Source organism: Muntiacus reevesi, chromosome 11 (assembly GCF_963930625.1).
Source record: "Muntiacus reevesi chromosome 11, mMunRee1.1, whole genome shotgun sequence".
Lineage (NCBI taxonomy): Eukaryota > Metazoa > Chordata > Mammalia > Artiodactyla > Cervidae > Muntiacus > Muntiacus reevesi.
In genome coordinates this window covers 68,122,010-68,135,390 of record NC_089259.1, presented here as the reverse complement: position 1 = coordinate 68,135,390, position 13,381 = coordinate 68,122,010, and the positions used below count along the sequence as shown (strand labels likewise).

The 13,381-nt window shown below is 37.9% G+C and overlaps 1 protein-coding gene across 1 annotated transcript in view; it reads left to right on the top strand.

Moving 5' to 3' along the window:
- The window catches only part of LOC136144152 (ATP-binding cassette sub-family C member 4-like), a 160,706-nt gene that overhangs the window by 128,729 nt on the left and 18,596 nt on the right, over nucleotides 1–13,381 (top strand). The window contains exons 28-30 of the mRNA XM_065901810.1: nucleotides 5,207–5,379; nucleotides 5,837–5,942; nucleotides 12,874–13,028. Of these exons, the coding sequence (XP_065757882.1) occupies nucleotides 5,207–5,379; nucleotides 5,837–5,942; nucleotides 12,874–13,028 (434 nt within the window). The remainder of the gene's footprint in view (nucleotides 1–5,206; nucleotides 5,380–5,836; nucleotides 5,943–12,873; nucleotides 13,029–13,381) is intronic.

Here is a 13,381-nt window from a genome sequence, read left to right as displayed (position 1 = left end):
GTTGGAATGTGATAATAATTACATATTGGCAGTCATATCATTTTTATGCTACACAGTGAATGCAGGTAACAGTATTGTGGAGCTTTTGCCAAGTTTTTATAGAGATAGGTTCATTTTTAGAGGATGATCTATTATTTGTGTAGTATTTTCCTTTAGATGACTTATTTGAATTTCCTTGAATGAAATGGATTTTGACTTTTAAGGTGCTGTTGCTTTGTATATTTTAACACGTATTATTTTATGTACTTGTCATAGTTGTGCAAATTGATCCTGAGCTATTAATGGCAGAAACTATCCAGACTTGTAAACCACAAACTTATAATTGCTCATAGGGTCTAGCTCAGTCTCTTGCTCTTTAAAATTAAGTGCTTAATAAATAGGTAATTAATATTCAATCTCTTCATTCAGAGAAGTGCAGCTTATTTATTTTAAAAAAATTGTGTTTTGTTTTTTCACAAATCCTAATTACCAATTGCTCACCAATTCTTCATTCTGTCATTTAGTGTCACCCTTCAGGGAGATCTCTGAAATCTGTAGTATACAGATGAGCTGTAACTCTGAACAAGTAGATTTGAAGGACTAACAATTTCCTGCCAGTAATTCTGATTTCTGAAGGCATGTGGGCACTCTGCTTTCCAACAACTGTGGGGATTTTATTTTCCCAAATCAGATCAATTATTTCACCGTCTACTTGAAAAGCAGTGGACCTCTGATTTCACTTAAATTCATGAGTCTTTCTACAGTGAAATTCTGGAAGAAAGAGGTAGGGAGAGCAGTGAACTATCAAATGTAAATAAAGATAGGATGATCCACTGCTATTGAACTCACAGGGAAGATGTAATGGGGACATTATCAGACATGTTATTATCATGACATCATCAGCTTAAAAAAGCTGGACATACTCATAACTTATTTTCCTATTTGTTTCCAGGCTTGAGATCTCTCTTCACAGATTTTCAGGTAGTAAAATTACTCTAGAATTTTAGAACACATTGTTACACGGGCAGTAAAGAAATATTAATCGGGAGACAAATTTTGTTGAAAACTATCTTAGAGCTTGGCTCTAACTTATATTTAAATCATCTGTAGGAACTGAGATTAAAATAAAATGTATTTACCTCTGAATTCTAAAAATGATAAAGTGATTGAAATGGTAGACAATACTAAGATCTACCTTTATTGAAACTACATTTGAAAGTTTCTGTAAATAGAAATAAACATGAGTTTATTTCACAAAGTGAAGTGTATGGTGTCTATGTGTTGCTTCTGGAATTGACCCTGTTACTTTAATGATGTCTCTTAGTGAGAAGTCATCCTATCATTCTGTTTCTCTAAGAATTCTTTCTTTATGATTTTGTTTTTTAATCTAAGATTTGGTATCCTAAGTTTTAGAAAATATACCAAATCTTTCATTGAAAAACATAAAAATGTTATAAAGAAATACTTCCTAGGAACAGAATGATGGGATAATTTTTCAATCTAAGGAATATTACTAGAACAAAGAGGTCAATTTTTAGGTTGACTAAAACCCCCAATCACTGGTTTATAAATGACATCAAATTGGAAATGTGAACCAGACTCATACAGTTAGCCTAAGAATAAGAAGGCACTGCTGTTTTCCTCTTTGCTAACCTCAGTTAAAAGTAAAAGATGCTTTTTAATTTTTTTAAAGTCCCCTTAATTCTGTCTCCTTCTCCCTTGAAGGAGGTGGACATTCAAAAGGGAGATAGCTCAATGGATGCTGCCCATCTCACTTTGGTTATTTTCAGGGTATTCTGAAAATACATTTTTCATATACTGAAAAACAACAACAATATTTGGGCTTCCCAGGTGGCTCAGTGGTAAAGAATCCACCTGTGATGCAGGAGATGAGGATTTGATCCGTGGGTCGGGAAGATCCCCTAGAAGAAATGGCAACCCACTGCAGTATTCTTACCTGGGAAATCCCATGGACAGAGGAGCCTGGTGGGCCACAGTTCATGGGATTGCAAAAGTTGGACATGAATGAGCGGCTAAACAACAACAACTGTAAACCTAAGAAGGTTCACCAGAAATTAGTGCTTATTGGGGCACCTTAAAAGCAAATGCAGGTCTCTTAATATAACATGAATAGTGACTGAAGATGAAGTACAAAAGTTAAAAGAGCACAGTAGATAAAACTCTGGAAATGAGTCATCAATGTTTGCTTCTGTTAAAAAACAAAACAGCTTAGATACTGGGATATGCTATTAAGAGTGTGGTATGTCATGTCAAAACTGGGAAGAAATCATGCAGTTAAATGTTCAACATTATAGTGTCTCTGTTGGGACACAAATGTGTCTCATCACACAAGAAACCAAGATACAGAAACCTGGGCATCAGCAGCCTGTGCATCAGGAACCACGTGGTTCAGTCCTTGAGGTGGAGACAGGTCACATGTCCATTTCCCTGGGCCTTGTGTTAGGTTTACGGGCTGTCCCTTTACTTCCTTTACTGCCGGTCCTGCTCTAGTAAAAGCTCTTCCCTGTCCATTAATTGCATTTCACTGTCTCATTCCAGCCCATACCAGTGTCTCTTTTTGAGAATAAGAAGGTTCCGCAAAATATAGAAACAATCTGACATCGATGTTAACTTCCTGTGAGAGGTGTTGGCACCTGGTTGGTAGATGCAGTACACACAATAGGCTACTCTGAAAATGTTTATGATGATAGAAATGGGGTGTCTTACAAGTTTAGTTTATTAGTTTCAGTTTGGCTGCAGTCAAAAATGATCTGAAGATCAGAACAAACTCGGATGTACAGAATCAAAAATAATTCTGTTACTGGGATGTATTATTTTTAATAGTTTTACTTGCTCTGTCTTCCTTAAATTATAAGATTTTTAAATGGTTTCCATGTTTAAAAGTATGATGTTATGATATCTTAGAACTAGTTAATTGTTATAAGGAACATACTTCTCTTACAATTAATGACATTTAATAAAAATAGAATTACATATGAATCATCAATATATATGGGTTTATTTCCTAATTTATAGGAACAGATATGTCACAGGTTGGGATTAACTTGTGACTTCATTCATGCCGTTAACAAATATCTATGAAGAGCTTTTTAGATAGGCAGTGTTTCAGATTCTAGGGCTCTCACAGTCATTAGAAGAGGTAGAGTCTCTACCCTTTTGGAGCTTGTATTCTCATGGAGAAGATGGAAAACAAGCTAATGCATGTGTAATAAAGTCTCAGTACTGACACATGCAAAGGAGAGAAACAAAGCAGGAAGGACATGAGGAGAGATTGTTGTTGTTTAATCGCTAACTCTTTCTGATGCCATGGATTATAGTCCACCAAGCTCTTCTGTCCATGGGATTTCCCAGGCAAGAATCCTGGAGTGGGTTGTCATTTCCTTCTCTGGGGGATCTGCCCAACCTAGGGGTTGAACCCCTTGTCTCCTGTGTCTTCTCCATTGGCAGGCGGATTCTTTCCACTGAGCCACCAGGGAAGCTGGAAGAAAGACTAGCTGACAGCTATATTAATAATGGGCAATATCTGTTGATCTCTTCATTTGAAGCACAGTTGAAAATTCTATACATACTGACTTATTTTATACTCTGATGAACTTAGGAGGTAGATACCTTTATTGTTTCATTAAAGAGAGACTTCATATCATTCTCATAACCATCCCTAATTCATAAATTAAGACAGAATCTCAGAAAACAGTGCCTTCTGAAAATCATTTTCACCTCACAGCCTTTATTCATTGTCAGGCTGATATGGACAACCTGAAGGGGAGTCAAAAACCAAATTTGTGATGAGATATCATTCGAGTCAGGGGCAAGTGTGAGATTGTTTCTTCAGAGTCAGGATGTCGCTCTTTAAAAAGACTGCTTTGCATATACAAGGATTGCTAAGGTCAACTCAGAAAGAAAAGTGATAGACACCTTGCCACTGTCACACTTTTGATCAATCCTATCACCTGGGTGAATATCTATGAACATGTTTCATAGAGGGAATACTCAGTAGCCCTCTTCCTTGTAACTGGGGACAGTAATTAAACTGACATCTTCCATTTTCTCATTTTCAGTTCAAGTGCTTGGTCCAGACTCTAAATTTTTCACTTTAGATTTTGTGTACCTTTCATGCTAATGCTAAATACAAGGACCATATTTAATCCTAACTCAGGATTCCCCTTTCTCAGGATTAGACTCCATCAGGAGCAAATTCAGAATCCTACTTATAGAGCTGCTCCAGCATTTAGGATAACAGGAAAACATTGCACACTCACCCTTGATGTTTTATTATTTGACATTGTAATTCTTCATCCCTGCGAATTGGCCTTCACTCATCAATCTATTAATCTCTTAATCTGAAGTATATTTACTTTTTGTTCTTTAATTATAAGTATAGCCTGAGTTTGATTCTTGTTCTATTTATTTCACCAAAACAAATCTTCTTTAAACTGACCCCTACCACACAATATAGTTTCAGATTAATTTTGGTGGTTTAAAGGATTTTTTTAATCTTATGATTATGATTTTATGAAGATAGATTAATATGAATACCACCCATAGCCATAGTCAGGGGAAAATAAGATGTTTTGTCTTGTTTTTCTCCTTAATTTTCATTCACTGCCAAACATTTATGACATTGAATAAAATGTACGTGACTGGTAGTTATTGTGTTAAACTTGGGAAAGAATCATCACCAAAATAGACTCAAGGTTTGCTGAGGTATGAGGTGCAGCTTACATTGTTTAAATTTATATTTTTTTAAACATTTGGAGCTTCCAAAATGGTAAAGTGCTGACAAGATTATATATTTAGAAAACCATACTTCCTGCAATATTTTTTTAAAGAAATTTTCCCTTTAGTGTACCAACTCCTGTGTAAAATATCTTTTGGGAAACTTAACCAGAAAGATCCTTTTAGCTTTTCTGTTTAAATCACATTGGGAGAAATAGCTTCACTTTTTGAGACTCCCTTAACTAATCCCTAAGTGTGGTTTCTGGTGGATGTCCTGTGGCAGGGATGGGGGACACTGAGATCTTTCTGTCCTGAGTTGACTCCACCATCTTTCTCAGTGAATGTTCACTGGAAGGAGCTCTCCCCATCACCTGGCTGTACATGTACGATACATAAGAAGTCCTGAGGATATCAAAGCTCTAATATCTACGAAGATGGTCTACTACAGTAGAGTTTGTTTAGAAAATTCTCATTCTTTCTGTATCCATAGGTACAACTTAAAAAAGCCATCGAAGATCTCCCTGGTAAAATGGATAGTGAATTAGCAGAATCCGGGTTGAACTTGAGTGTTGGACAGAGACAACTGGTGTGCCTTGCCAGGGCTATTCTCAAGAAAAGTCAGATATTGATTATTGACAAAGCCACATCAAACGTGGATCCAAGGTATGGAGCTGAGGCCCAGAAAACCTTGAATCTAACTTGTAAATGTGGTAAATGGAAAACATTTAGTGATGCTTACAAATGTTTCTAAGTGCTCTCTTGGCCCCGTGGATATCTGTTGATAATATTATTTCCAGAAAACAGAAGAAACCAAGACATGTTACATACATAGTGTTAATGTTGTTATGAGGCATCCTAAGAGAGCTAGATTCCTATATCCAGCTCCTGAGAGTTTCTAGCAATTTTGAGGGAGGACTATTTTCCATCATTTTATGAAAAATAAACAGTGCAATGATGCAGCCAATAAATTTTTAAATAGACTTTTTACACTTAGCTTTTTAGGAAGAAGACTATATGTTAAAGTATTTTTAAAAACATTATAAAAATATCATATGATATTTTTAGGTCTTAAATCTGCTATTCCTGTCTTACTGAACTAAATAAACTTCTTTTATTCTAGAACTGAAGAGTTAATACAAAAAAAAATTCATGAGAAATTTTCCCACTGCACTGTGCTAACCATCACACACAGATTGAATAGTATTATTGACAGTGACAAGATAATGGTAAGACCCTCATGTGTGAAATTTCAGGCATTTCCATTTATATTCAATTTTCCAATCTATTTTTTCTTTGTAAAACATGATAGAAACCTCCAATAAGTCAATTTTCTTTTAATTTCTCTTCATTCCTCATAACAGCTCAGGTGCTTAATGATACTTTCAGAAGTTGCTATTAAGAAATAGATCAAATAATTTTATATTAAAGGTTTATTTAAATTGTCATTATTCTTTAAGATGGCCAATGATGAAAATATTGCAAATCTAAGACATATCTTCGTATTTCAGAGTGGTAAAGGACACAGTCATGTTTACTATGTCACAGTTTTAGCATTTTTGGATTCGCTTAATCAAAAAATTAACCTTTCATTTAGACTGACAGGAGGTTTTGGGTAAAGTTGCAGAATTTCTTAGTTGTTGCTGCTAGAGGGGATTCTGTGAGGAAAAAAAAGTATTTCAACAGAAAGAATTTAATACAGGAAACTTGTTTCATAGGAACTGAAGGGATGGAAAAATGATAGGAAACACTGGGGTAGTAATTTTAGGAGATAGCTACTATCTCCAGACCTAAGAACTCACAAGAGAGGCCCCAAGATTCAGTGCTCAGACCTCTAAGGAGAATTCACTGTCTAGTTTCTCATTATATTCATGAGGGAGTACAATGAGGCTAATAGAAGTTCCATGGGCTAATAGAGACTGGGAGCTAGAGTCAGGTCCCACTGCTGAGGTGATGCAGGAGTAGCAAAAACCAAGTACCATTTGTTCTGATTTGCACCTTGAGTCTCCCTCTGGTGTCCGCTAGTGACAGAACATAACGAAAGCCAACTGGCCAAGGAGCCTCTGAAATGTGATTGGCAGAGAACCAGCCACTGCATCGGAGTTGAGAATGTAAAAAGAAAAGTAGATCAGAGGTTGAGAGACTGTAGATTAACAACCAGCAAGTCTCCCACACAATAGATCTGGGCACTGCACACACGGCAGGCTCCAAGCTTTGGTCTCTGTATATCTGTCTAGTATCTTCCTGTCAGGTTTGAATGGGTCTTATTCTTTAGTAGTTTAATATTTCCTTCCTTAGCTTTGGGCTTCCCCGATGGTTCAGATGATAAAGAATCTGCCTGCAATGTAGGAGACCCGGGTTTGAGCCCTGGATTGGGAAGAACCCCTGGAGACGGGAATGGCAACCCACTCCAGTATTCTTGCCTGGAGAATTCCATGGACAGAGGAGCCTGGCAGGCTACAGTCCATGGGGTCATGAAGAGTCGGACACAACTGAATTTCCTTCCTTCCTTTCTCCTCTCTATTTCTTTTCTCTCTCTGTCTCTGTCCTTCCCCTCTGTTGCTTGCTAAGTTTCAATAAATCTTAGGATGTGGATTTGTAAAATGATAAGGAAGACATGCCCCTATGGAAAACCTTTAACTGCAAATAAGCCCAGAGAATGCAAGTTATTTTCAGGCTAACCCCCAGCCTGTCACAATGAGCTGACTTCATTCAACTTACAAATGCTAACTACTGTCATAAGAAACCAGAGTCTTCAGTGGTGCCAGTTAGTGACGAAGTAAATAAATAAAGCCAGCACAGTTCATAATAGGGAACAGTTGGAGTTAATCAGGGGCTTTGATGGTCCAAACGAAGCTAATAATTTGTAATAAATGGTCAGTAATAGCCAAATGTCCTTATGTCCAGTGATAATGGAGCTGTCTCTTTTGACTTCTTGGGGAGTTCCTGGATAATCACCTCCCACCCTACTTCCCACGCATTGTCAGGTGGGATGGATCAGTAGGGACACTGAGTAGATACCAGGTTGTCAGCACTGAGGCAGTGCCTGAGTGCCTGTAGCCTCACTCCCCAAGCTGGACGTGCAGAAGAGTGAGCTCCGGGGAGGCAGACGACAGGAGTTGGGCATCCCCAACCAAAGGGATGCTCTAGGCTGCAAGCAGTGTGTCTGGTCACCTGGACTAAAATATTTCAGTCGGAAGCAGGCCTCTCCTGCAGAGTTTTGTGAGGGACCAAGTGACATTCCAAGATTACAGGACAGTGACTCTTAAATTCTAGAAATGTTGTTCAATATCCAGCATCCTTAGTCCCTCAGTTTGTGTTCTTGAGTGCTAGTTGGAAAAGTAACATTTTATATCTACTCTTTACCTGTCCCTTTGTTATTCTCACCTCTCAGCATTATATTTCCCAGTCTGTCCCCCAACGCATCCTTGTTCCACAATAAATGAAAGATGCTGTGAAGTTTACCTGTTTCAAACCTTTTGTCAGGCATTAGAGGCAGCAAGGGAAAGGTGATTTGATCCCAGCTCAGTTAGGGATCTGTTCAAATTTTAAATCTTTGCTTCTAAATGTACCCTAGAGATTTATGTTTGGTTTTTGGTGCTACAATATTAATGGTGATTTAATCTTCCTTTCTTGCTCCATTGCTGCAAAACAATGGAACAAGACAGACAAATTAGAAATTCTCTTTTTCCTAATAACTCACCACTGTCTCTACATTAAAGGATTCTTCCAGTAGTTTTTAGGATTGGCTGGTTGCTTGTGGTGTTTTCTCTTCAGCACAGCTTTTCCCTCTAGTTCTTGCACACTTAAGTCTTCACATCACCTGGATTCTCCCTAGTAGTGTGAACAAAGAAGCATGTGACAATCTGCCATTGTTCTAACAGTGTTGTTGCCTGTGGTCAGCATTTTTACTGTCTGCACTTAGAGAATGCTCCAGAAATGAGTGATGAAGGACCAAAACCAGAGCCAAGGAACTTAGACCACCCCTTTTCTGTTTATAGGCAATCTTATAATAATTGACTTAAATTCTAGTTTTCACCTTTCTTTTATAAGCTTACTTGCTACAGTTAGAGCATTCAGAAGAGAAAAGCTCCTTCAACAATATGCCTAGACAATATTATGTAATACTTTACAAAGGAAAAGACTCTATAAAGGTATGGATAAAAAATAAAAATAAAAAATAATGGGTGTTTGTAAATGTGTAACTAATTAACTTTGTTGTACACCTGAAACTAACACAACATTGTAAATAAAGTATACTCTGATAAATTCTTTTTAAAAGCTATCTGAAAAAACATGCCACAAGATTTCATTCAAGCTTTCAGAGGAAAAGATAACTAATGTGGACATAGAAAACACAATCAGGGATGGGAAATACTTTATGAGGGGACACTTACATGCAAACTCAGCAGCTTTGGGAGAGCATCTATGGAGGTGACTATGACCCAGCCTTCATTAATTCCCAGGGAAAAGAATGATTTATTATTTCAAAACCAAAGAAAGGGTTTTGAGTTAATACTTGCTACATTGTCTCATCACTGAGTAAATCACAGGCATATTCCAAGGAAGGATCCATTTCCCAAGGTTGGTAACTGTCCTTGTGTCACCTGGCAGCCAAAACAGAGGTATGACACTCAGACCTTCCCCTCCCCACTCTACTTTTCACTAAGTGGAATTTCTCTTTATTGCTGTCTGCCATATTGAGAGCTGCTCCCAGTATGTCATTCTTATCAGACTTTACCTCCATCCCATCCCCACCCCCCACTGACTCTTCCTGCAGTCATCCTATTATCACTGATGGCATCCTGCCAAGGAAAATGAATTAATTTATCTTGCAGTGGGTCCGTTTAATTTTTATGTCTAGGACAGATCTGATAAACACATCTTCATTGAGCTTATGTAACTGACTCAGCCAACATGATGTATTTTTGCCTAACCTACCAGAAAGTGACAATAATTTGAGGTTGGCATTCCTGGGGAGGGCCTGGGATTGTTACTATACCAACTTGAAAATGTGGTTTAATTTATAGTTTAACAGGTTATGGGAAGAGTGAAGATGTGCCAGGGGCGGGGTAGTGGGTTACAGGAGCCTTTTCTTATAAATATAAAGGATATTAAAATAAAAATTCAAAACCATAGCTATTTTTCTGTACATAAAGAGAATTTGGAGCTGCTTTATGTTTATTTGTTCTGAAATATCTAGAATCTTTGATCAAACTGGTAAATGTAAAGGCTAAGTTGGTAAAATTGTATTTTTGGCTTTTATTCAGTTTGTGTCCCATCTCAGCTCTTGTAGCCCCTGATATAAGTCTTGGCCACACTTCCCTCTTGCTCCTTTCAACTCCCTCTCCTCTCTGACTGTCCCTTTTCTTTTTTTTTCTTTTCCAGTATTTGACATAAATGAGTTTGAAGCCTCCATCCTCAACCCTGGTTTGACCCTCCCCCATTTCCCCTCTCACTCTCTGTCTTGTCCACAGCCATCCACCTGAGGCATGTGGTCTCCCAGGTCCACATCCCTCATCCTGTCATCCTTGTATCCTCTGCCTTAGCTGTTCCCATGCCAGCTGGACTCATTCTCCTCTTGATCTCACCCAGTAGTCTTGACAAACCACACCATTGGGCGCTCACCCAGTCACACCCTGAATTTAGCTTCATTTGTATTAGACTTTCAACTGACATGTACTATGTGCCTATTACTTATCATGTATAATGCCAGGGTCCTGAGATGCAACAGTGAACAAGGAAAACTATACAACCCTGCCCTTAAGGAGCTGCCAGTTTCTCTAATAATTAGTGACGTTGACTGTATTTTCATGTGCCTATTGGTCATCTGTATGTCTTTGGAGAAATATCTGTTTCGGTCTTCTGGCCATTTTTTGATTGGCTTGTTTGTTTGCTTTTTCCTCTACTTCTGCCCCTCCTGTTTGTTTTGTGATATTGCATTGTATGAGCTCTTTGTGTATTTTGGATATTAACCCCTTGTTGACTGTATCGGTTGTAAATATTTTATCTCATTACATATATTGTCTTTTTATTTCGTTGGTGGTTTCCTCTGCTCTGCAAAATCTTTTAAGTTTGATTAGGTCTCATTGTTTATTTTTGCTTTCATGTCTTTTGCCCTGGGAGACTAATCTATGAAAATATTGATACAATTTATGTTCGAGAATGTTTTTTGCCTATGTTCTCTTATCATGTATTTTATTTAGGTCTTTAAACCATTCTGAGCTTCTTTTTGTTTATAGTGTGAAGTAGTGTTCTGATTTCATTGATTTCCATGTAGCTGTCCAGCTTTCCCAGTACTACTTATTGAAGAGACTGTCTTCTCTCCATTATATAGTCTTGTCTATTCTCTTGTAGATTGATTGATTGTTGGTATGTTGAAACCTATTTTTTAAAATTGCATTTTTCTTTTTCTTCAACACTGGGAGAGAAGTAGTTATGTTCTATCATGTTATACTTAAGTAAAATTGTACGTTCGGAGCATCAAAATTGGCTTGCCAAGTTATAGAACATTTAAATTATTATTTGGATGTGACAGGTTCAGTTATTCTTGAACTCATTTGAGAAAGCTACCCTTAGTAATGATTGATAGTGGTAAACAAAAGATTAAGAGGAAAATGGCCTTTATGAGACTTAAATGTTATGTCTCATAGCTTTATGAGAATTAAATGTTTTCAATTAAATGCCATGGTATCGAATTAACTGAAATACCTAGATGTGGAAAAACAACCTGTGTTCTGTTTAGAGTTTCAGCCTATTCTTTTAACCACTTAACATCAGAACTGTTTTTATAGCTATGCCATTTGGGCCCATTGTTTCAGACTCTTTTTCCCCTCCAAAATCATTAACCAAAATCACTAATAACTAAAAAGACCAAGTTAAGAGGACCCTCCTCTCCCTTTTAATTTTCACTTATCACTGGACATATGGACATATAACACTGGACATATCACTATGCAGTAAAAGGGCTGAAAGGCAGGCAGTTCAAGAAAGAAAGAAAAAGAAGCAGAGAAATATAATTTGTGAAAACAGATTTAGATCCTTGGCAATTCAGACTGGGCTGCCCCTGTGTTCTGTGTGGGTCATGATCACTAGAATTTGAAGCTCAACTTTTTATTTGCTTCTTTAGTCTTATCCAAAGGGAAAATTGAATTTCTAGAGATTTTTTCTGTGCAGAGCAATTCTGCTAAAGTTGATTATGTAGCAGCTTTTTTGCCAGCCTTTCACTCTTAAAAAATAAACTACAACAAAAGCCAACTTCAGGAAGCATCTTAATCTCTCCAATGAGAGATTCTGCCCATCTTAACTGATGTAATCCAGGACCCTAAAGAAATTCTGGAAGCATTTTCTTTTTTCCCCAAATGTTTCTCAGATTCTGTCAAACTAGCTTGACAGTTAATTTGCTGTAAGGTCACTGCCATCTGGTTTATATGATATCAACTTTTTAAATTAATTGATTTTCTTGAATTAAGAAATTTTCCAACTCTGTATGTAAGTAGCCCTTAAAGTTCAGAGTCTAAGCTGAAAGCCCTGATGGTAACAACCCTAAATGTCCTTGGCAGAATATAAAGTGCCCATAGTCATAATCTAAAACTTTTATTTTCTTCATTTCCTATGACATTATAGTAACAAAAGGTTGGGTTAGGCCTTTGTCTCCCTCTTAAAACAGGATGAAAGTGAAAGTCACTCAGTCCTGCCTGACTCTTTGTCAGACTCCTCTGTTCAGGGAATTCTCAAGGCAAGAATACTGGAGTGAGTATCCTTTCCCTTCTTCAGGGGATCTTTCCAACCCAGGGATCAAACCAAGGTCTCCCACATTGCAGGCGGATTCTTTACCTTCTGAACCTTTACCTTCTTTACCTTCTGAACCACCAGGGAAGTCCAAGAAAACTGGAGTGGGTTGCTTATCCCTTCTCCAGGGGATCTTACTGACCCAGGGATCAAACTGGGGTCTCCTGCATTACAGGTGGATTCTTTACCAGCTGAGCTACCCGGGAAGTTCTTAAAACAGGGTAATCAAACTTTGTAAATACCAGTCAGTCCTACCATCCAAATAGATTCTCTCTATTCTCCCTGTCCTGCCCTTTTAGAAATACTGTCCAAATTATATGTTACTGAGAAACACTGTGCACTGATGGGTTTGTTTCTGCTGATTAACAGGTTTTGGATTCAGGGAGACTGGAAGAACATGATGAACCGTTTGTTTTGCTGCAAAATAGAGACAGCCTGTTTTACAAGATGGTGCAACAACTGGGTGAGGCGGAGGCTGCTGCCCTCACTGAAAGAGCAAAACAGCTGAGCTTGCTGCAGGAAAAGTGAAAGTTGCTCAGTCATGTCTGCTTGCTTGTGACCCTACAGACTGTATAGCCCACCAGGCTCCGTTGTCCAGGGGATTCTCCAGGCAAAGAATATTGGAGTAGGTTGCCAGTTTCTTCTACAGGGGATCTACCCCATCAAGGGGTCAAACCTGGGTTTCCCACATTGCAGGCAGATTCTTTACCACAGAGCCACCAGGGAAGCCTGCTGCAGGGAGTTGTAAATTAAAGTTCTTCTCCATGGTTCACTCCTCATGATCTTGCATCAGTGGTCTGGTAATAAGCACTCTTTAGTTCTTCTTCACTTTCTGCCATAAGGGTGATGTCATCTGCATATCTGAGGTTATTGATAT